General features: G+C 45.5%; 1 protein-coding gene across 1 annotated transcript in view; it reads left to right on the plus strand.

The window, feature by feature from the left end:
* Positions 1 to 22,746, plus strand: part of CACNA1B (calcium voltage-gated channel subunit alpha1 B) — a 196,258-nt gene that overhangs the window by 120,997 nt on the left and 52,515 nt on the right. Inside the window, exons 14-19 of the mRNA XM_015878810.2 lie at positions 468 to 599; positions 1,052 to 1,124; positions 3,855 to 3,972; positions 7,264 to 7,331; positions 8,979 to 9,085; positions 21,301 to 22,122. Coding sequence (XP_015734296.1) covers positions 468 to 599; positions 1,052 to 1,124; positions 3,855 to 3,972; positions 7,264 to 7,331; positions 8,979 to 9,085; positions 21,301 to 22,122 — 1,320 coding nt within the window. The remainder of the gene's footprint in view (positions 1 to 467; positions 600 to 1,051; positions 1,125 to 3,854; positions 3,973 to 7,263; positions 7,332 to 8,978; positions 9,086 to 21,300; positions 22,123 to 22,746) is intronic.

Here is a 22,746-nt window from a genome sequence, read left to right on the forward strand (position 1 = left end):
CAGGGTTCATCAAATTCCAACCCCCCTCCACCACAGGCTGAAGCTTCTTGCTCCTGCATTTACATGAAGATGATAGTCCACCTTGATTTGGAGAATTGCTGTTAGGGCTTTTAATTCCCTGTGTTTCACACCCCTGATGTTTGTGCTGTTAGATAAAAGAAACACGTGGGGGTATATGCAAAAAAAGGGTGAGATTTGCACCAGGAAAGGGGCTGCTGAGAAATGGAACCGAGCACTTTCCCTGCAGTCAGCTGCACTGGTACACATGCACTGGGGTGATTGTCTCAGCCCTTGTGATGCTATGAGAGATTTTGAGATGTATTTTTTCAATCATAGGCAGGGGGAGATTAAAGATGCCAACAGTCCATTTTTTAGAATTATTTTTAATAAAAGAATGGATCTAATTAATTTCTAAATTGAAAGTTCTTTTACCACTAATGGTTTCTGTGCTCTTATCTCCAACACAGATATTGGAACTCCCTGAGGAACCTCGTGGTCTCCTTGCTGAACTCCATGAAGTCCATCATCAGTTTGCTCTTTCTGCTGTTCCTCTTCATTGTGGTGTTTGCTCTGCTGGGGATGCAGCTCTTTGGAGGGCAGTAAGTCTAATTAATCATTATCCTTTCAATCGCATGGAGTACACAAAAGGAGAAGGGCAGCAGGGCAGGAAAGTCTGACATCAGTGGTTCCTGCACCAACCTTTGTGCTGAGAAGTGGAAGATGATTTCAGTTTTGACTTAACACCTATGGACTAAGGCTTCTTGGAATGGCTTCTTTTCCAGAGTGGTTTTATCTTTTGATGGTTCATTTGAATTTAGGATGTAATTAATTTTGAAGCATCGTTTTTTCACCAGGATCCATATTTAGTTTCTGCTGATGGCTCTGTTAGCCATCTTCCCATAGACATCACATTCCCTGCCGCAGTCATTGGGATGTTATGTCCAGTTGGAACCAATGTTGGTCTCTGGCTCATGTTACAACATACTACAGGACTGCAGGAGATTTGCTTGTCCCCTTATTGCTGTTGTTTTTATTTCTGACTCTTCTCTAGGTTCAATTTTAGAGATGAAACGCCAACCACGAATTTCGATACTTTTCCAGCTGCCATCCTCACAGTGTTCCAGGTAAAGCCATCCCTTGTTTTGGGTCAGAAAAGAAACTCTTGGGCATCTCTTCCTGCTTCTGGTGAGCAGAGAGGTCTCTAACAAACATAGGAAAGGTGAATTCCTTCCTTCTTAGGTGTTTTGGCCTCACTGACCAATCAAAGCATCATTAAAGATCAATACTCCAGAATTAAGGGATACTAGAACGGAACATTCCATGTTAGGTAAAAAAAAAACATCTTGATAAAGTAGATGTTTCTGTGCTCAAAGATGTTGTGTCCATGTTCTCCTCTTCTCAAGGCTCCTGCCCACAGCTGCACACTGCATTGGTAGCATTTCTTGTGGCCCATTGCATAAACCATTGGGCCGAAAATCAGAGCCCGTGAGGGTTGACCTGTCCCACTTCTTCCTGCAGTTGCTGTAATTTAATGAGGAGAGCTGCCTGAGCTAGCTCCAGGCTGTAAGGAAGTAATGTAGCATTTTGCACTGTAATAACTCAAGATAAGATAATGCTGGATAAGAATTACAATCGATGGGGGAGCACATAAAGAGGCATCAGCCTTGGGCAAGTTTGTGTGATGGTAGGGGAAAGTAGCAGCTCTGGGAGACGGAATGTGCAGATTTAAGAGCCTCATTTTGCAGCTGTTCTCTGCATGCCATTTTAAAACATTTATTTCAGGTACCGAAGTGGAGAGGTAGAGATGCACCATCCTGCTCAACGTGCAGGTAGCAGGTCCATGGGGGACCTCTCTTCCTTGCTAGGTGTAGTTCAAGTTGACCCTTATCCAAGCTTCCCTAGAGCTCAGCAAGACCTGGATTACGTTTTTTACGTCCCAAAAATAAGGAGAAAAGAGAGAGAGAGAGAGAGGGAAACAAAAAGGATTGGGTGGATGACAAGTTTGGGATTAAAAGAGAAAACGAGTCTTAAAGAAGATGTCTCCCGTGACCTCTTTGTAAGCAGCTTCATATGGGCATTGCTGCTCTCCAGATGTGGAAGAGGTTCTGCAGTACTTACCTTGCAGGATATTGCAAATCATGGTAGATTAATATTTGCATAGTATTTTAGTGCTCATCAAAGGAAGGGCTTACAGAAATGGAAAGGTATTGCCACAGAGCCGGAACAGAGCCCCCGTCAGGCTCCGGATATGAGTATCTGGAGATTTCATTGCTATTTTGGTTTGGGACCACAGCTCTCTCTTGAAAATACTTTGCTGAACTATTTCCTTTCTGTTCCCAAGATGAATGTCCCTGTAGTGCAGTGGACGTTCGATGGAGGAAAACAGTGGTGATTTTATGGCTTCTGCATTAGAGCATCAGAGCTAAGAATGAAACCAGCAAAACCCCTGGCACCAAATTAACTCGCTCCTTTGCAGAGGCTTTGAGACAGAGGTGGACGACCTCCCTCAGAGGCTCAGATTGAATGTGGAGTTAAAGAACCACTGAGGCTGGAAGGTTGGTCACAGCCTCTGTGATGGGACTCCTATGACTTGTTTTGTCCACCTGACTGAGCCCATCATTGGGTGCCACTGAGTCCCACTGCCCCTCAATTCTCTTGGAGAAGTATCACACATTTTCCCCTACCTCCTATCTCTCAATTAGAGCCTTTGTGAGCTGAGTGCTGATCAGTGTATATACAAATATATTCACATATATAGGCATAACAAATAGCAACATGCCTCTATTGCAGCAGTCATTGAGCTGCAAGTGTTTACAGCATCCATAAACACAGAGACTCTATAAACAAGAAACACCTCTATTAACCATACATGCCCTGCTCCTGGAGGGCTGCTGCTTAAATACCTGCACGTGCTGTGAAGGAGTGGAGCCCCAGTGGCTGATGGAGGTGAGGAGCTGAGGCAGCAGGGTGCAGCCAAACCTCAGCATCCATAAAACAGACTTTATAGACCAGAAAGGTTTTTATTAACTCCACGTGCTCTGCTCCTTGAGGGCTGCTACCTAATTGCTTGAGTAATTCCTGCAGCTGAGGAGCAATGGTGCAAACGGGGGAAGGACAGCAGGTCAAAGAGTGCATCTCAGCAGGGCCTCTGAGAGCATCCCCAGCTTTGCACACAGCGTGCTGAGTTTAGACCAGTTATCTCTCTGCACCAGTTCCATGAAACTTTTTCATTATCTCATTTCTTTTTCAAAACATTCTGGCTGGATTTTTTAAGTCCAAGTCCTGCTGGGTTTCTGTGCAGTCTGCAATCTGCAGTATCTGCAAGCCCTGGTCTCCTGCAGGTCACACAAACGCTCTTACTGATCCCCTTCCCATGAATGTTTGTATGAACAGCAATCATTATATGTTCGTTTCCAGACAGAAGGAACAGTCGTGAATTCATGGGAATGATGTGAACACAAGTTTGTGAATGCTGCTTAGTGTAATTGAATGCCAGATAGCTTTGCTGTCCTCACATACATTTGGATATCACTTCTGCTCGGGTTTTCTGGAGACTTATGGATGCCTGGTTGTCCGAGGATCCTTGTGGTCTTGGGAAGAAGGACCATTGTGGTGCAAACCTTGCAGTGGTTGTGCTAGAGGGTCTTCTGTTTGGAGACACATGCACCCAACTAAGAGGCAGCAGAAGAGAAAGCTATGCATGACCTGTGACTATCCAGGGCTACAAGGCTGGTGTCCCACTCCACAGCCTGACACCAGCCCAGGATTGTGTCCCATTGCCCAGCTCCCCCAAGTTGCACCTTCTTTGTCTTCCCTTTGTGTCATTTTCTTCTTTCTCACATTTCTCTGTGCAGATCCTGACTGGGGAGGACTGGAATGCAGTGATGTACCATGGCATAGAGTCACAGGGTGGTGTCCGCTCCGGGATGTTCTCCTCCATTTACTTCATCGTCCTGACATTGTTTGGTAACTGTATCCTTACACACTACCTTGTCTTCATGCCTACTGCAGGGTGCCAGAAATATCTGATATGGTTTAATTCCTACCCACCCCAACCACATGCTTTGTAAAACCAGATTTTAGCACCTGAGCTAAGAGTAGTAGGCAAGGTGTCTTTGTTGGAGTCACACTTATGGTGGCAGTGTGAGCACGGTCTTTGTTCATTTTAATTTTCATGGATTTAGATTAAGAACATCCTGTTTTGAGTTCATTTATGTTGTAGGAAAAATATTTGAACTCAACTCAAAGCAGGACATCTGTACCTTGATTATCTTCATGGATTGTTTGCACTAAACCAGGCAGAGAAAGAGCTGAAATTGACTCAGCGCATAAATCAGGCTCCAGTCTCTTGGTGCCATGACAGCTTAACCAGCTGTGCTACTTCAAATGCTTGACAGTGTCTTCTCTCCACATAGCACTTAAATAGTGAGTCTAACTCTTGAATTACTCTTAGGGCCCTGAGAGTATTTGGTCCTGTTCCAAGTCAAGAAATACATCCATGAAGATGTTTTCTTTTGCTTTGCCATGAAAACCTGCTGAGGGCAATGGGAATCTGGGAGCCTGTGTCCTGCAGAATGCCCCAAGTTGTCTGCTGGAAATAGCTGTCACACGGAGCAAGGGCTTGGAGCAGGAGGCTGTGTTTTATATGCAACCAAGCAAAGTGATCCTCAGACCTGGTGGTCAGCAGGGTGACCGTGAGCCAGCAGTGGGACATGGGACATCAGAGCCCATGGATTGTGAAGCAGGCTCAGCCCTTTGCCTTGCACTATATCTCTCCAATGGCATAAGGAGCTGTGGCAGGGAACAGCAGAGCAGGCAGCACGCAAGCTGTGTGTGTCCCAGAGGGCTGTCTGTGGGGTTTGTCCCATTAATGTGCACTGCTGGAGCAATAGCAGCCAGGACACGTGAGCTGGTTCAGTAGCTACACTCAGGCACCCGCCTCAGTGTGCTCCTTCCAGAAACATGCTGTGTCTGAAAAGTGGGTCAATGGAGAGCTGGGATTGCTCTCAGTCCTCAGGGCTTGGCATTTGGAAATGAGATTAAGTCGTAATCAGCCTTGACAGAAAGGCTGAGGAGGAGAGAGAGAGACTTTTAACCTTAGAGCAGCTGAGATACAGCAGTGTTGAAGAACAGGATATTAATTTCTTTCTTGCCCCTCCACTTGAAAGGGAGGTCTTCTCCCTTGTACTTCAGTTTCCTTTAACAGACAGCAGGTTCACGTGGATGCAATGAGGACCTTCTCACCCCTTGCGACTGCCATAGATTCAGCCTTTGCCTCTCCTTGCCATGGCCAAGACTTTGTCAGTGGGGAGTCCATTGCCTTCATGAATTGGAAGGGCTCTTCTGCAGCACACACGACTCTACTGGCATTTAAGCACAGTGAGAGGGGGCAGTGGAGGACAAGGGGTTAAATCCTTATGTGTTTACCATGGGAGTTGCAGCATTAAGCCCACAAATGCTCACGCTGGTATTTCAAGCAGGTTTTCAGGAAGGTCAGTTCTATCCCCGCTTCTCCGTAGTTACAGTTTGGATGCTGAGAGCAAGCAGCAGGCAGTCATTTATCTCAGGGGGGAAAGCTGAACTGTGTGACTTAGCAGGGACTTAACGTTCTTCTTAGCTGTCAAAACATGAGCAGGAAGGTCTGAAAATAAAGCTCAGTTTGCCAGAAAATAGCAGAACTGTGTTTTTTGCTGGAAGGAAAACAGCCGTTAATGACAACGATGCTGCAGCGTGGGGTGAAGCACAGGTGTGAGCTGTGGGTTCACCTTCCTACTGAGAACCCAAGCCCAGCACAGTGGGAGGATGCCCAGCACAGAGCAATCCTGCACTGCTGGTTAGTTTAGTTATGGATTGGCTTAGCGTCAAATGTCTTTTCTCCTATAACTCGGAACTTAAACATTGCAGCCGCTCTCCTTTTTACACAGATCTCCTCCAGAAAGCTGTAAGAATGTCCTATTTTATGCCGTCTTAGAGAATGGGCGATTTTGGGTCAGCTTGCAAAACCCACTCCTTTTAAACATGAAGATTTCCTTTGCTCTTCAAACTGATGTGGGTTCTGTAATGGTTCTGTTTCAGGAAGAAGCAAGGGGGAAGGTGCTGGTTTCCCTTGCTTTCGCTGTAGCTCAGTTGCTTCTTTGAATCAGTTCATATGGATGGTTGGACTTGATGACCTTAGAGGTCTTTTCCAACCTTAATTGTTCTGTGAATCCATATTTTCAAAGCACATTGCAAGGAAAAGATCTAGAAGCAGTGGTTTTCTAAGACAGAATTCTCTTCCCTTTTCAAACTGCAGAGAGCCTGTGTGTAGCCAGAGTTCCTAAGCTCTGCAAAAGGAGTGGAGGGACCTTTTTTGGGGGGGAAGAAACACACAATTGCACCAGAACGTATCTGCCTGATTGATCAAAACATCCCCACCTGCTAAAAAAAAACCCAAAGACATGATGTTTCCAGTGGCCAATTATGTTACACGAGGCGTTTTCAGCATCTGTGTGTAGGCAGAGTAGGAAGACAACTTTGTTTAATGAGACATTCCTTCCCCCCAGCCAGGGGCTTGGAGGCATTTCCAACATAGAAGCACCAAGGGTGGCCCCTCGGCCACTCACCAGGTAAAAGGAAATGGAGACACGGATATCTTTGCAAATGAGAAGTTGATTGGGTTCTCTCTCCAGCGTGGGAGGGAGATGATCATTTTGGTTATCATCTTTCTCTTCTTGTTCTTCATTTGCTGGGCTCTGTGGGGGCGAGGAGCTCCTGCCCTGCACCTCTCTCAGTGGATGTGCACCACATTACACAGCTCTTGATGTCCTTATGGAATCCTCTGTGTATGGTAAAACCCACTATTCTGTGCTACTGATGGATGCCTGGAGAAAACCCAGGAGTCCGCGTCCCATTCCCTGCAGGACGCAGACACATCCTAAAGGAGTACACACTGCTCCTGCTTCCACTGCTCCAAGCAGAGGATTGGGTTTTGATCAGTGTTTAGGCTCCTGAGACACTCATCTCAATGGGAATGAGAGGCCTGAAATGGTCTCAAGTCTGATGAGGGCTCCTGAGAGGGAAAGATAAAGAAGCCTTGAGCTTTTGGGTCTGGACAAGTTTTGCTGTCCTGGTGAGTTAGAAATAAAGATGACAGAGCAATAGTGCAAGGGATCCACCAGTAATTAAACCCATGATTGGAAGTGGAGAAAGAAGGCTGTAGTGTAGAAGAGGAATTTTTTTCTCTATTTGCTTTGTGAAGATCTTTCCTAAGCTGCTCCCCTACAGATACTCTGCTGAATGTCTTCTTGGCCATTGCAGTGGACAACTTGGCTAATGCTCAGGAGCTCACCAAGGTAAGTACGTGACTTTGGTTCTTCAAACTTGGGCCACAGCTGCTGGACCTAAAGCAGAGACTTCCCTTCATGCTGTCCCTCTGTGTGCCAATGTTCTCTGCTGATAAGAACCCAGAGGTCTGCTCTCATTCCTTTCCATTTGGTTCTCGAGGCTTCTTTCTGCAAACTGTTCCATTTCTTCATGCCAGGGCAGCAGCAGGCATCGCTCGTGTTGCTGCTGTGTGGAGGTGCACACACTTTAGTAGCTTTTGCTTTTTTCAAAAGCAGAGGCGAAAGAATTAATGGGCTTTGGCTGACTTGCTTGTGTGCCTGAGGCTTCGGCGTGGGGAGTCACAGGTGGTGTGTGGCTGCCTTTGCTGTCTCATGCTGGTGCTTGGTGCGTTGTGGAGTTTGGATCAAAGAATTAATATTCTCCAATCAACTCTGGAAAACAACTTGAAGAGGCCACTGTGAGTTTAAAGCCCAAATGTTGGAACCTTCCCACCTCCCACCAGGTGCAGATCGATCCAAGGCAGAGCATGGGCAGAAAGCCGGGTCCTGGCACGAGCTGGAAGTGACAGTGCTGGAGCTCTGCTGTGTGCTTAGGTTTATATTCAGCATTCCCTATGGAAACAAGAAGTACAGCCTCTGTGCAGCACAGGAAGGATTCCAAATGCTGCAGTTTGCTTTCGTGCTATTGCACACTTTTTGTTTCTCACTGTGGTGCACTCGGTGATGTGCAGCAGCGCTAGGCTTGGTTTGCACACCTTTCCCTTGCTCTCATGAGGTGGATGTGCACAGCCCAGTGCCACAAGCCAATGATTGCTGGTGCAAAAGCCCTGTATTTACCTTAGCAGCTATATTTTACAAACCTCTGCTTGTATAGTCGGGTAATGAAGCTCATCCTATTTCTTTCTTAATCCTTTTAGCACTTTCTTCTGAATATTTCAGCAGCTGACTGGAAGGGTTAGAAACCTGACTTTGTTTATGTTTATGAAGTATAATTAAATATTGATGGATCCAGCGGCACTGCAAAATCATGAAGCTTCTTGAGAACCTTCTTTTTGTTTTTTTTGCTTTAATTTTACTTATGATCCGAAAAAAATAAATCTCTAAGGCTTCCAAAAGCAGAGGAAAGAGATTAAAGTGATTCAATTGAATAGCATACCTGGAGAATGAGAGATTTAGTGCTAAGTAAATATGATCATGCAAAACCAAAAATGGCCTGGAGCTGTAATTAAGTTACTCAGGAGTCAGTTGATCTCAGGAGACGTTCTTGACATTTATGCTGTAAAACTAATCAAGATCAGTGCTGCATATACTGTGGGGGAACCATAAGCAGGTTGAACAGGGCTGCCTTTAACCCAGAGGTGTCACAGTTGTGCTCAGGTATCTCCTGCTATGCCAAAGCATTGAGTGATAAGAAGAGAGCCAGAAGAGGTAAGACAGCTTCATGAGGGAGATGCATTCTCAGTAAAGGTGCACTGAGCACTCGGCCAAACCTTGTGTTTCCCATCTCTTTCCTGAGAGCAAAACCCTACCTAGAGGTCCTTACAAGAAGTTATGGTATAATGAATTCCCACTGTCACATTGCACTCATCCCTTGGGGAACTCCAGATATTTTCATTGCACGACGCAGGCTCTGATCTGTCTGATTTTCCGCACCAGGATGAGGAGGAGATGGAGGAAGCCACCAATCAGAAGCTCGCCCTGCAGAAGGCCAAGGAGGTAGCAGAAGTCAGCCCCATGTCTGCAGCAAACATTTCCATAGCCGCGTAAGCATTGTTTTATTATTTGAGACTTTTATTTTGTGCTTTCTGTTTCTCAGTGCCGTTATATGTCTGTTCAACTGGAGCATCCTGTAGCACTCTGTGATTGCTTTATGCCATCCCTGTTACCAATAGGGCTTTAGGTTGACCGAACACTTCTTTGCCGATCACTTAACTGTGGATTGCAGTTCTTCTTTCAGTTTGTTATGTTTTTCTTTGTAATGTCCCATCTTTTGCCTTATTATAACTGTAATTCAGAAGGATTTTTTTCTTTTAAGCTGCCCTAGGGTTGATTTCACCAGGTGAAGTGTTAACATCAACTCTGGGTTTGTAATTCTGGGATGTATGTGTACATACATTGCATTAAAACTAATGTATGATAAGCATAAAACTGTCCCAGGGGACCCTTTTGAGGGGGAGTTTAATCCACTTCATCATAGTCAATGAGCCAAGTGGAGTCAGTTTGCTATGTGTGAAGGAAAAGAATATTGTTCATTGGACTATCTTCTTCTTCCCATTTTATTTGGCAATTGCTGCTTTACTCATCCATTGATGCCCTGTCTGTTTGTTGGTTTTAAATATAATCTTCTTCTTACAATGATTTCCTGTCCAGTCTAGACAAGAAGTCACACAAGGACATTTGCTTTAGTTTTTTGTTGAATTTCCTGGAGCTGTTGTTTTATGGCACAGGATAATGATGCTTTTTTAAATGTGTGTGAAGACGTTTTAGAAACCAGAAAAAGCACTTGAATGGAGCTAAGATTTCTCACCACGTTGTTAGTTATTTAAAAATAGCCTTGTTCCTTGACTTTTTCACCAGGTTTTCACCTGGTTTTCTGTATCTCAGGGATAGATTTGTAACCAAAATAGAAAGTGAGTACAAAAGTATGGATTTCTGGTTCTTTTTGCTTGCAGTTCTATCTGCTTAGATCCTGTCGTGTGTACAAGGAGGTAATCAGGCTTAAAGTGAACACATGGATGTGCAGCCTGTTCCTTCCACATCTACGAACCATGGCAACATCATGTGTGCTGTATTGGAGGCCATCCACTAACAAATGTCCTGTGGCTTCTATTTATCTCTTTGTAGTGCCAGTGAGGTGCTTACATGGGTACCTGCAAAGCATGCTGAGCTTTAGTATGAAAAAAACCCAACCCACTCAAAGTCAGTAGGTTGATGACCAAATGGATAATAACCCATAGAAGGCAAAGGAGATGCTAGGTGTGTAGTGAGAGAGAAACAGACCAACAAAACCAGGTCTGTCAGGTGTTGAAACACAGAGGGCACCATGGCTTGCATTTCTTCAGTCAATGATATTCACATCCCAGCATGCTTGTCCACCTCCTGTAGAGGTGCTAAAGCTGTCCTGGGGTTCAGGCTGATGAAAGTCCTCTTGCTCATCCTGTTGTTTTACCAGTGAAGTGCTGTGTTTGCTGTTTTGCTTCTTTCCTTTGTCAGTCCCACATCAAGGACGGTGAGTGTACACCTTCCTCTAAGCCTCCTTCAAGGCCATTGCATACTCTGCAGTGTATCTGCTTCTCCACCTCTAGCATTTTTGCTATGCAAATACAGAGCACAGTTGTGGTTTGCACACTCGTGTCCCTGCAGTCCATCTGCATTGGTTGTTTTGCTCTCTGCTGTTGAAGCCTCTCAGCAGCTCAGCTCTGGGACATGTTTCCTGCATCAGTTGCAAAATAGGATTTCCTGGACTTAAGGACCCAACTGCTAATTTACTGCATCAACCTGCTCGGAGTGTCTGTGACCTTCACGACTACACATGACCCAGGAATTGTCTTATTGGTTGATATGTGGTGAAGCTCTACTACATAAAGGGGTCTGTTTGGATATCAGCAGCATCCAGATATCCCTGTCTTGCATCTGACTCAAGGTACTTTATAACAATATTCTACCTGCACTTGGTTTGTACTTCTTGACTCAGTGCTCTGCCACGATGTCTGTGTCTTCTGCTCCACCAAAGGACTTACACAAATGGATTCACCTGACCACAGTCTCTTTCTTCACCTGGTGAACTCTATCCCAAATGGGCCTTTTTGTTTTGTGTTGTTTTTATTTTCAAGGTTTAAAAGCTAGGATGGTACATTGTTTCTGTCGTCATTGCAATTTGGTTTAAAGCAGAGTATTTGTTTAACATAAGCTGCTGTGCTTTGATTTGAGCCCATTGTTTCATTCTTATTTTTGTGACTTTTGTTTTCTGTTTAGCATTTTCCTTGCTTTGTTGTTTCTGGAGGTGAGTTTCTGGGTTTGTCCAGTTTGCCCAGCATTGTCTTTAAGACCCTCTGTTCTGTACAACGTTGAAACCACTCAGCCTCTGGAACTGAGCAGCTGTATGGATCGATGGGTTGAGCAAGCCATTGGTGCAGCTTCCTTGGTGGTGAGAATGGAGGAGGAGGGAAAATAGGGCAATGAATGTGCAGAGCACCTCACGGTATCAATTGAAGGAGCGCTGCTAGGCTGATTTCCACAGGCAGCACAAAGACTCCACTGCAAATGGTTTCACATTCTGTAGATGAAATTGTCTCTTTGCCAACCAACCTGAAGCCTGAACGCCCTGCCTGTTCTATTCCAACCAGAGCTGCACCAATGTCCCGTACAAAAGGGGCCGCACCAAGCACACAGGGCACGGGCACAGTGGGGAGAGTTCATGAGCCCAAAGTCCAGCACGAGTCTTTCCCACAGCTGCTCCAGGGACCCTGCACTGTTGACTATAACTGCCTCCACATTTGCTTATTTCTATGCATTTTCCATTGGCCTGCCTTGGGAAGAGTCTTAAGATAGTGCTCACAAACAGAAAGCAAATGCTTTGAAGGAACCTGCTATGTAGTCATGTCTGAGTCATGCTAAGAAAAACTTATGCCTCTTTTTTTTCCACTTAGTATTGCTTAATTCTATGTAATATTGTGTCATCGTGGTAGCGAGACCCAAGGAAATGATCCACACATTAACTGTGGGGTGTGAGTTCTCTATGGGAGAAGAATTTCTCAGATATGATGGATGAAACTTTGTAGGAAGCGGTAGAAACTTAAGGCAGCAGAACAAAACACTGCCTATAGGGTTGACCACTAGAATTATCCAAAACTTGACATATTACCCAGCATCAACTGAACCACAAAGACCTCTCCTGGTCCTGTCTGATTTCTATTGGTTCCTCACACATTTGATCCAAGCAGCTGATGTGTTAATTGCATGCCTACAGGTAAATACTGCCTGGTAACACTAGTGAGCTGATTATTCATTAATGGGCTGTGAGGGCAAACAGAGGTGGCACTTCACAGTGATTTCTCAGAGGTGTCCGTCCCTTTTGTACAGGTCTGGGGCCAAAGGGAGGGGGGAGCTGCTTTATTTCTCTAGGACCTTTTATCATCTCAGAGGCTCCATGTTCTCCTTCTGTCTTGGGAATACTGTGGTCTGTTTCAAAATCCCTGTTGGGCTGCTGGTACCCAACAGAACCCAGCAAGATGTATGCCTGAACACCTGCCACAGTTCCTGTGTTTGATAGTGCGTAGACTAGCAGGGGTGTTCTTTTTCTCTTGCTGGCGTGTGACTCCATCCCTTTCTTTCCTCCTGATGTGTGTGGATGTGTGAGGTACTGTGATTCCTCCCGGTACCATTCCTTTTTGCCCTTGCTGTTGGTGTAACGGTGACCCTAACAGCTACACAGAAAGGCACTCTCATGCTCTGTGTCCCTCTCAATGGTAAGTAAAGCTCAAGTACTTTGTCATTTTGACTTGGAATAGGAGGCTGTCTTTGTTATCGCTTCCCACAGTGCAATTCTAGTGAAAATTCAGTCAGTCACGGTTACAAAAAAGTCCAGGTATGAACCTGGAATGCTGCAGGACTTGCATAACACTGTCTGGCCAGGCTACAAGAAGATTTGGCAGCATCACAGCACGGCCTCCACCCTGCACTGCACCAAACAAGGCAGGGATAAGTGCAAAGATAAAAGCAAACCTTCCACCGTGTGACATCGAGAGCTGCTTTCAGCAATTAAAAGCAACAGCTCCACAGGTGTTGCACAGCATCGGTGCTGACTCCCAGGTAAAAGAAAGCAGCTCCGTGTGTTCTCCTGTATCACAGCTTCCCCACCTGTTTTGCTCCGTATTTCCTTTCCCATGCTTAAAGCATTTGTGCAGGCAGGGGCTGTGGAAACAACTGGAGTTTGGGCAGAACACTTTACCAGATTGTTTGCTCCAAGTGAAACTCTTGCAAACACCTTTCATAATGCCTTTACACTGCAGTTTTCATGGCCTCTGGGTGCTTGTGTTATACATTCCACCTGGGCCAATGCTTCTGTTCAAGATATTCTGGTAATTTTAAGGAAATGGTTATTTAAAATTCTACTTCTGTGGTATCCAAAGAACACTAGATTTTTAATTGGATCTTCTGGCTTGATAGCATTGGTTGGTTGAAGATTGAAGGAAAAAAATGCTGCAACTGAAAAACCAAATTGAAACTAACTTTGGATAGCTTGCAGTCCAGTGCCTAAGATGCAGCAGACCTGTGGTTTTTAAACATGGCAAGCTATATTCAGGTGGCCTGATCCCAGACACATGCCTGCATCTGGCTGAGGAGAGAGGTAGGTGCCCCTGCGGAGAGTATCTGATGCAAGATGGGACGGATGAAGCCTGGCACCAGCTGCTGCAGCTCAGATGGATTTGGGTTTGGATTTGGGTTCTCCAGCCCAGGGTCCTCTCCCTCTGGAGCTGGGGGGCTCCTCTCATGTCATGGTGTCTGAGTGGGAATGAGCAGCCTTGCACCCTGCTCCCACTTGAACTAATGATTGCAGCACAGCTGTAACAGCAATCACCACCTCTTTCTACAAAGGCCTCTGCCCTGAGGTCCTAAGATGACTTCTGCAGAGGACTTTCCTTGTGTGAGTATAACATACAAAGGCATAAATTCCTAATATCATTGTGTGTCTTTCGGTTCACCTTTTAATTTTTGTTTCCCTTTTGGTTCCATTTTGGTTGTTTCCTTGTTAACTAGAAGGTGGTGTGTCTCTGGCTTCCACACTTCCTGAAGCTTGCCTGGTCTCCTACCAAGATGCACGCTGCAGTCTGCATTCGATAGGACACAGCCTGTATGAGTCTCTTCCCGATGTCTCTTGTAGTTTCTTCTTCTCTTTTTTTTCTTGTTTGTTTTTCTTTTCTTTTTTCTTTCTCACTTTTTGTTTTCTTTGTTTGTTTTGTTTTTGCATGTGCAGTTTTGTAAAGCAAACTCGAGGTACTGTATCTCGCAGCTCGTCAGTCTCCAGCGTAAATTCACCGTGAGTTGCTCTCTGTTACGATAAATGGATTTATGATATCTATATTTCTAAACCTCCCTCTTCCCCCCCCCCTCCCTTCCCTCTCCTGACGCCTTCACTCCCCACCTTGTTTTTTTTTCCCCCCAAAAATCATTCCCATCATTGTGGAAAGCCTCCAGACCAACATATGGTGGAAGGACTGGAAAGTGTGCGACATTGCCATGCAATGCTTGTGATTTGATCGTGAGCAACTCTGTAGTGTTTTGTATATTGACTGTGAGTTTTCCTCCTCCCTTCCTTTGTCCTCCCATCCCCCTAATTATTTCCCTCTGTTGCTTCCTTAATTATCTTCCCTGTTCTCTCCCCTGCCCTCGTTTGATGGTTCATCTTATTCTCACTTGTACTTTTGTTCTCTGTTTATTATGTACTGGGCTGATGGCTTTGATGTTCCACGAGTGTTTGCACTTAGGGTTCAATAGGAGAACAGTTGTCTACCATGAGTGCGCTCTTTAAATGAATGAAAGCTGGAGGAGAGCCTGAAAGAAACTTCTGGAATTGGGACCCAAGTGAGACCAAACTCCCTTTGGAAACTCATACTCCTGAGAGCATGGGTTCTATGTTTGCTCCCTGACTTCCCTGAGATATTGCAAAAACGAGGCACTCATTGAGCTCCTATGTATCCGCATTTGAGCAAACACAGTGGCAGACCATTCACTCCACGCACTTCCTAACAACCAAATCTTGCTGGCTTTGCTGTGAATCACAGGTGTGCTTTGACACCAGTGCAGGTTTGTAGAATCTACCATCGTTCCCTGCTGACTAATACGACAAAACTTGTCACCAGCTTGTCACCGACCCATCTTAGCGCCTTTGCTTTGAGTTGTACTGTTACCATTTGACGTTATCTTTCTTCTTTAATGCTTTTGGAGAGACAAGTAAGTGCAATTTACTTGTGGGTTTGTCCTTACGTGCGCTATAGAAGGGTTCAGCACGCCGAAGATGCAGTAAAACTAAGGTTTTCCACCAGCTTCTCAATAACTTATTTGTCCTCAGCCTTCCTGGGCGTTCCAGAGGTTGTTGTCCACTGGTGGATCTCAGGCTCTCATTTCTTGCAATGCTTTGCCTGGTTGCTGGGGTTCCAGACAAGCACAGCGTTATGGGGTAAAGGTCTGCTGTCTTTTTGGTCTCTCACCTTGTGTTGCACTTGGTAGGATGGAATGGAAGAGGGGGAATGGAGAGCTTGGTTCAAGTGGTGATGCAGGAGAGATGCTACTCAGTGCTGCCCAGTTGTCTTTCCTCCTGATGCTTGGGTGCATTCCAGCTGAAGTTGCACCAAACCAGTGCAAAGCTGTGATTGCAAATTAGGAATGAAATCTGAAAGAATGGAGTTTTGTTCCTTTTCCAAACTTTCAGGGATGGAGCTGTCACTTAAATTGTTAAAACAAACTGCAGGAATTAGAATCCCCTTAAAGGAGGATCTGCCCACATTCAGTGGCCACTGAGATCTGTTGCTGTCTGCCAAGTAGCAACAGAGACAGTGTCAATTAGGAGGAGGCATCCTTGGATCTTATGACTTGCATCCATTCTATGATATTTGAATTTTTACTGCAAAAATGTGTAGATGAGCCTCTGCTTGGGTGGATTTTCAGTTATATGTTGCCTAAAGACGTCTTCTTTTGCCTGCACTAAAGAGGCAGAAAATTCCTTCTGCCTTCAACATCAGTAAGAAGGTAATTTTCCAAGGTCTGGAAATCCATTCTTCTGAAAGAGCATAACTTATCCAAAACTCCTTTGAAATAAAGGAGTGTATTTTTTCCTATATTCTTTAACTGTTCTTTGAAGGAAAATTATGAATGGGTAAGAAGCGAAAGACGAGCTACATGAGTTAATTCCTTAGCAAACAAACAAAAACCACCCAACCACCCAAGAAAACCCAAGGTGAGCCACATTCTGATCCTAAATCCAAGATTTTATGCCATAACAAGTTCACAATTCAAGCACTGCAAGTGGTCTGAAGACTCATTGAAGAGAACTTTGTGCAGACATGCTCTATTTCTTTAATTAAATCAACATGTATATAAAATCCATACAGAAGTTAGCAATTAATTTCTATGTACATAGGCGATAACGCACAGCCAACTGAGTGATTATGTTATGCCTTTCTAATTGAATGTATTTGAGAGTTATGGGACAGTGGGTTTTCATATGAATCATCATTATATAACAGTGGGTGATGAGATCCCAAATGGCGCATTTGAGGTTTCCTTTGTATTGCTATGGTTTATTATTTGTTTCTAATAGGATTCAGAGATGTTAGTCATTGCTTGGTCATGAGGAATCGTACGTTCTTCAGGCATTTTCTGGGATGCTAAATAGAACGAGCGCTGGGGATTTTATTCTTTCCAGAAGCGCTAAATGTCTGCACCTGCCACAGGTTTAAGTTTTAAAGACCATAATTTGGTTTTCTTTGAGTAGCTCTTTCCCACACCAACCATAACAACTTCCAGCAGGACGGCAGCAGGGAGGCTGATAGCGCGTAGAGGGAAATGGAAAAGGTTGACTATTTTCTACCAAGATGAAATTGTTGCTTGTTGTTCAAGAACCCAAATCATTTTTCAACCATATTAGTTGCTTCTGTATACCCAGTCTTTGTGTCACCTGCTTTATTTCCATTGTTATTACACAAAGCAGGGTCTGTGACTTCATTCCCTGATGTGTTTTGTCTTGGTTCTTATCAGAAGGCTGGAGCTCGCAGTGGGACTTTGGCCGTAACAGTTTGTCTGCCTCTTTACCCAGGTAACAGTGATAGAACAATGGTCTCAAGGTAGGTCCAGGTTGGATCTCAAGGTAGAGTGATGATGCACCGGAACAGGGAGGAGGGGGAGTCACCATCCATGGACGTGTTCAAGAAAAGGGGAGATGCCCCATTGGGTGACATGGTCAGAGGGGTCACAATGGAGTGACATCATTCTTTCCTCCTTAGCAAAAGCAGCAAAGCTTCTGCTGTGTGAATTCCAGAACACTTTAGCATGGACGGGCCTTGCATCCCTGCAGTGCTATGTGAAAACTGGTGATGATGGCAGTCTTTGTGTGCTGAGCAGCAGCATAGAATGGCTTCTGCTTCTCATAGGAAATCATGCCCATGGACACCTCCTGGGAGCAGCAATAAAGCAGGAGAGCTTTCCAAACTTTTCTCAGGCCATGTGAAAAATTTGGCATTTCAGGTCAAAGAACATTAAGAGTGAAAAAAAAAACCCACATTTTCCTACTGAGAAAATGATATATGTAAAAATCTAATATATAAAACCAAGATCAAATTCAAGAATAATACTGGAAGGGAGTGGGCAGCATTTCCCATTGCTGTCCTTGGTAATGGTGTTTCTATGATGTGCACCATCACACCCGCTCAATGGGAGAGTGCAGCGCATCTCCCAGGAGAGCCTGGGGAGGGGAATGTGGCTCATAAAGAAGAAAAGGTGCTAAAGCATCCAGGCTTCAGCTCCGGGGTCATGGGCAAAGCATAGTGAAGAGCCAGCAGTGAGCTCATCTGGAAGAAAATGGTTTTATCAAAGCAGAGATGAAGCTTTGTGCGTGCCCACCCTTTGTATTTTTCAAGCAGAAAATTTAAGCATGGAGAATGCTGCTCCAAATGGATGCACAGAAAATCAGTCTCTTTTTTTTTTTGTTGTTGTTGTTGCCGTTATTGAAAGGTTTTTTATATCCCATGTTCTATTGATACTCTATTTTAACAAGCAATTCCCTTCCATATGTAATCAGAACATACTCTTTCATACCCGCAAATTAACACGTAGGTATTTTTAACATCAAATTATTATGTTTGCAGTCAGATTTCATTCATCATTTACTACAGCAAAATTGTGAGGGTTGCATTTAGGTGGCTGATTAAACCAGCAGCGCTGGGATGCAAAGTGCCATTAATTACAGCGCTGTTTTTGGTCACTGCAGAATGGCTAAGATTAGAAGATGGCTAAAAGTATCCTCTGCTTTCTTGAGTGGTCTTTACAGTGGCTGGCAGCTTTTTTTATTTGAACCAATATTAGTCAGCAGTTTGTTAATATCCATTATATTTATTATAGAACAGTGTTATGGTTTTCTTTCTAGCTATAGGATTTGCTTGACTGCTGGCTGCTTAATCCAAGGGATGTCGATGGGACTTCTCAGAGAAGCACGTGAGCAGAAATAATGACCCTACAGTGTCTCGAGCCCGCAGGACTCAAACACTGAGTGTGCTGCTGTTCACCCATTAAGGAGCACAGCACATTCTGTAGACAGAAAATAAGGACAAGGAGTAATTGTAGAGAAAGTGCATTAGCATTGACCTTTGTCAGTACATCGGAGGTGATCAGTGCAATCTTCTTTTTGCCCCTGCTTGGTTTTTCCACCTCATCTGCAGATGTGTGTGCACAGGCAGCTGTAGGGGGGACCACTGCAAGGTGACATTCCTGCTGTGCCACAGAGAGTTCAAATCTCTCCTTGGAGAGGAAGAGCAGCAGAGCAACAGGAGAGGAGAAGCGATTGCACGTGGCCGTGCTCAGTTGCTGTGGGAACATATAGGAAGCAAAAGCCCGATAAATGGAATTGGACAAGCAGGCAGCACGTTTCCTCCAGTTGCTGCTGCTTTCGCTCTGAAAAACCCTAAATGCTGTCCCCAGAGGGGCCGACCTACTCGGTTCCTTCACTCCCATTTCCTGCAGCAGCTTTATGCGTGCTGTCACTTGCTCCAGATGTTCTCGACTGGGTTGAATGCAATAATGAGCTTGCAGGCAGGCAGCTTATTTTCCTGATTTCTATTTTACTGCACACTATAAATGTTCTGATTATTGGTTTTTTTTCTGGTGAGTTTTCATGTGGAAGGGAGAAAGGATGCAGCCATTGCTTCTGAGCCTCCCAATCTGGGACTTGGTGACCAAAGCCAGCAAGTGGCTGCATGGTGCTGTCAGCTGGCAATCACTTCCACTATTGGGTCAGTGCTAAGGGTGCATCTCACTTCTAGATGCTGTGAAATTGGAGTCTGTAATACTGGTGTCTCTCGTAAAGAAAAGATTTTAGCAAAATAGGCTTATTTAATAGGTGCATCCGTGAGGACTTTCATTATGAAGTGAGAAATGTCCCCTAAGAGCAGTGATGGGGAGCTCAGACATCTCAGACATGTATGTGCACAGAGCCAAGCTGCCTTGTCTCCCTGTGTGCTACTGAGGAGGCTTGTTTTCATTGCCTGTAGTTTGGTAAGGCTAGATTTGGAGCACTGCAGGGCAAGGAATCCATTCACCCCTCCATCCCAGAAGATGTGCAGGGACAACTGTGCCAAGCAGCTCCATCCCTGGTGGTGCAGAGCTGTAAATGTGGAACACGTGTCTTCCCATAGGAAATACCCTATGGGATAGCAAGGAAGGGGTCAGAGGAGGCTTTCGTGTTGCCCACTAATAGTTGTGATAACAGCTGAACCTTTCCCAGCACTGAACCCCATTGAGTTACCAGGTTACTGCCAGCTGTCCATCTCATGCACCAAGGGTCAGTGGAGCAGTCTGGAGTGCTGTGCGCCCTGAGTGTGATACATGGAATTCAGGTGGGATCTGAGCTGTGTGCTCTGCATTGACACTTAGAGCTGTGGTTTTTGCCACTCATTCTTCTGCTGTGGTGTCAATGGGGTACTCAGCTGGTGGGAAATTTGCCCAGGATGTGCCCTCTAGGAACAGAGAGGCTTAGACTTGTATTTTTGGTGATGAGTTGTGCTCGCTCTGGTTTCTGGATTAAGATTGCTTTGCATTTGCCTTCATGCCCTCCTCCCATCTGCAGTGAACATTTAAGTCATTTTTTTGCCTCTTTTAGCAGAGCCAGGCAGCAGCACCCTCAGTGAAGAACCAAACCCCAAACCCAGAGGAGCATTTGAGACGCAAAGCCGTTCTGACAGCTCCCACTGTGCTCTATGAGCCCATCTGAACGCTGCCTCCCCCCGGGGCTGAGCGTGGCGACAGATCCTGACACTCTGAATCAGCACAGACACATGCAAAAGCTGCTTGCTGCTATTGTCAGGGGAGCCCAAAGTGTATGGAAGGAAAATGTGTCTGCTGCCCTATTCCTGTAGCCTTGTGGGGTGTGTGTTAAGTGATGGGGCTTCGTGAGCCCCGCGCGGCCCCTCCGGCCACTGAGCCCAGGCTGATGTGTAGCAAATGGAGACATCACAGCAGCGTGGTGGAAGGAAAATGGTTTTTCCTCTCTTTGTTAAAAGTTGTTTTACTTAGGAAGAAAAAAAGGTGCCAACTTCAAGCTAGGTCTGGAATTCCTCCATGGAAGCTGGTGGATTTACTTTGATTTTATGGGAAAGCAGAATGTGATTTGCAGTGTTTAGGATGAAAGGCAAATCTTCTCTTCCTGCATTGGCTGAGAATGTGACATTCACATGGGGTGGACAGAAACCAGGTGCTGTGCTGGAAAATCAAAGTAAGGTAACGTCAGGGGTGGTATTCTGGGTGTAGCAGAGAACAGGACAGAAAAGAGCAAGTCCTCCAGGGAATAAAAGTGTTCCCATCATGTCTGCATCTACGTGTGGCTCTCCCAGTCCCTGGGGTCAGGAAGGTGCATTGATTTTGGGAGAAGCCCCGTGGGCTGCTTCACAGCTGCAGTTGTTCTGCACAGTTTTGGTGGGCAGTGATTCATACTGTGCCTGGGGCTTTCAAGGGGGATCACCACCTTTTAGAAACCAAGAGAACTCCTTTCCTGAGGGCCTGTTTCAATGTGCCTGAAGCGTGTGGGGACAAACTAACACTGATGATCCCGCTGGCTTTCCCTGCTCATGTTCTTTCTCCATTCCTCTGATTTCTTTGGCTTAACCGTCTAATCCCCCATCTCAGCTAAAATTTCTTTGTTTTTGGTGCTTGCTTTGTAGGGAATTAATGCAAGAAGTTGAACGCTAACTTATCTCATTCCTCCTCTTGTTAGCAAGCAGCAGAACTCCTCCAAATCCAAGTCGGTTTGGGAGCAGCGAACCAGCCAGATTCGGATGCACAATTTCCGAGCCAGCTGCGAGGCTCTGTACAATGAACTGGACCCTGAGGAGCGGGTGCGTTACGCCACAACCCTACACATCCGTCCAGACATGAAGACCCACTTGGATCGGCCACTGGTGGTGGAGCCAAGGGGTGAAGGGAGGAACAACATCAGCAAGCTGAGCCCTGTGGATGTGCAGGAGGTGGAGCAGACCAAAGTCAGCTCTACTGATGGAGCAGAAGCGCCACGGAAGCATCACCGGCATCGGGATAAGGAAAAACTGGGAGAACAAGAGAAAGGTGACGTGACCAAAGATGAAAATGGGGAATCTGGCATCAACAATAAGGAGGAGAGGCACAGGCAGCACAGAAGCCGCAGCAAGGAGGTGGAAGGGGGCAGCAAGGAAGGGAAAAGTGACCGCACCAGGGGCCAGGAAGGAGGCAAGAGGCACCATCGCCGGGGGTCGGTGGAAGAAGGTGCTGAGAAGGAGCACCGGAGGCACCGCACGCACCGGCACTCTGCGGAACGGCAAGGCAAGGAGGGCAACGGGACCATCAACGGGGCCAGGAGTGAGCGGCGGACCCGCCACCGTGGAGGGTCAAGGTCTGGGAACCGGGAAGGAGAGCCTGGCTCCAAGGGTGAGAATGGAGAGGAGCCTCACAGACGGCACCGGTTCAGGAGCAGAGCGTTGTCGACGTATGATTCGGTGGAGAAGGAGAACAGGGAGAAGGAAGGGGAGACTGCTGAGAAGGAGCACCAGAACCATCAGCCCAAGTAAGTGAGCGACTGGATGTGCTCCTGTACCAGCTCAGGGTACATCAGTCCATCATAGAGGTTCACAAAGATGATTTTCATCCATGCTTACCCATAGAGTTGTTCAGGTTTCAGGAACGAATTATCCAGATATATCAACAGATATACCAGGACACAACACAAAGCAGAGAATTTCACAGCCATTGAAGGAAGCTGATATTTGAGTGGCACACTCTTATGGGACATTCAGTCCAGCTTATAAACCTCTAGGTTTTCTCTTTTTCATTGTTGGAGCCTATGGGCTGCATCACCAGTTGCTACAGCACTTGGCTATGAGCGGAGCGGGTTCTTCCATTAAGAACAATGATGTATCCCATTCTGTTTAATTTTTATGTAAGTCGAGTGAGAAAAATAGTATTGGTGAGGCATTTAGAGTAGTTAATAAAGAAGGATAGATTGCCTTTTCAGCTGTATTAATTTGATGGAAAATAAATTGCACTGGGATTCCTTAGAATAGAGTTCATGTCACCATGGAGAGCTGTGAGTGGCACTGAGATAATAATTTTCCTGTCTATATTATCTTCCTTTCAGATGGGTTTCAAAACACTTTGCATAGTGTTTCGTTTGATCATGTGCTCAGTGAAA

The sequence above is a fragment of the Coturnix japonica genome, chromosome 17 (genome assembly GCF_001577835.2).
Source record: "Coturnix japonica isolate 7356 chromosome 17, Coturnix japonica 2.1, whole genome shotgun sequence".
Classification (NCBI taxonomy): Eukaryota; Metazoa; Chordata; class Aves; order Galliformes; family Phasianidae; genus Coturnix; species Coturnix japonica.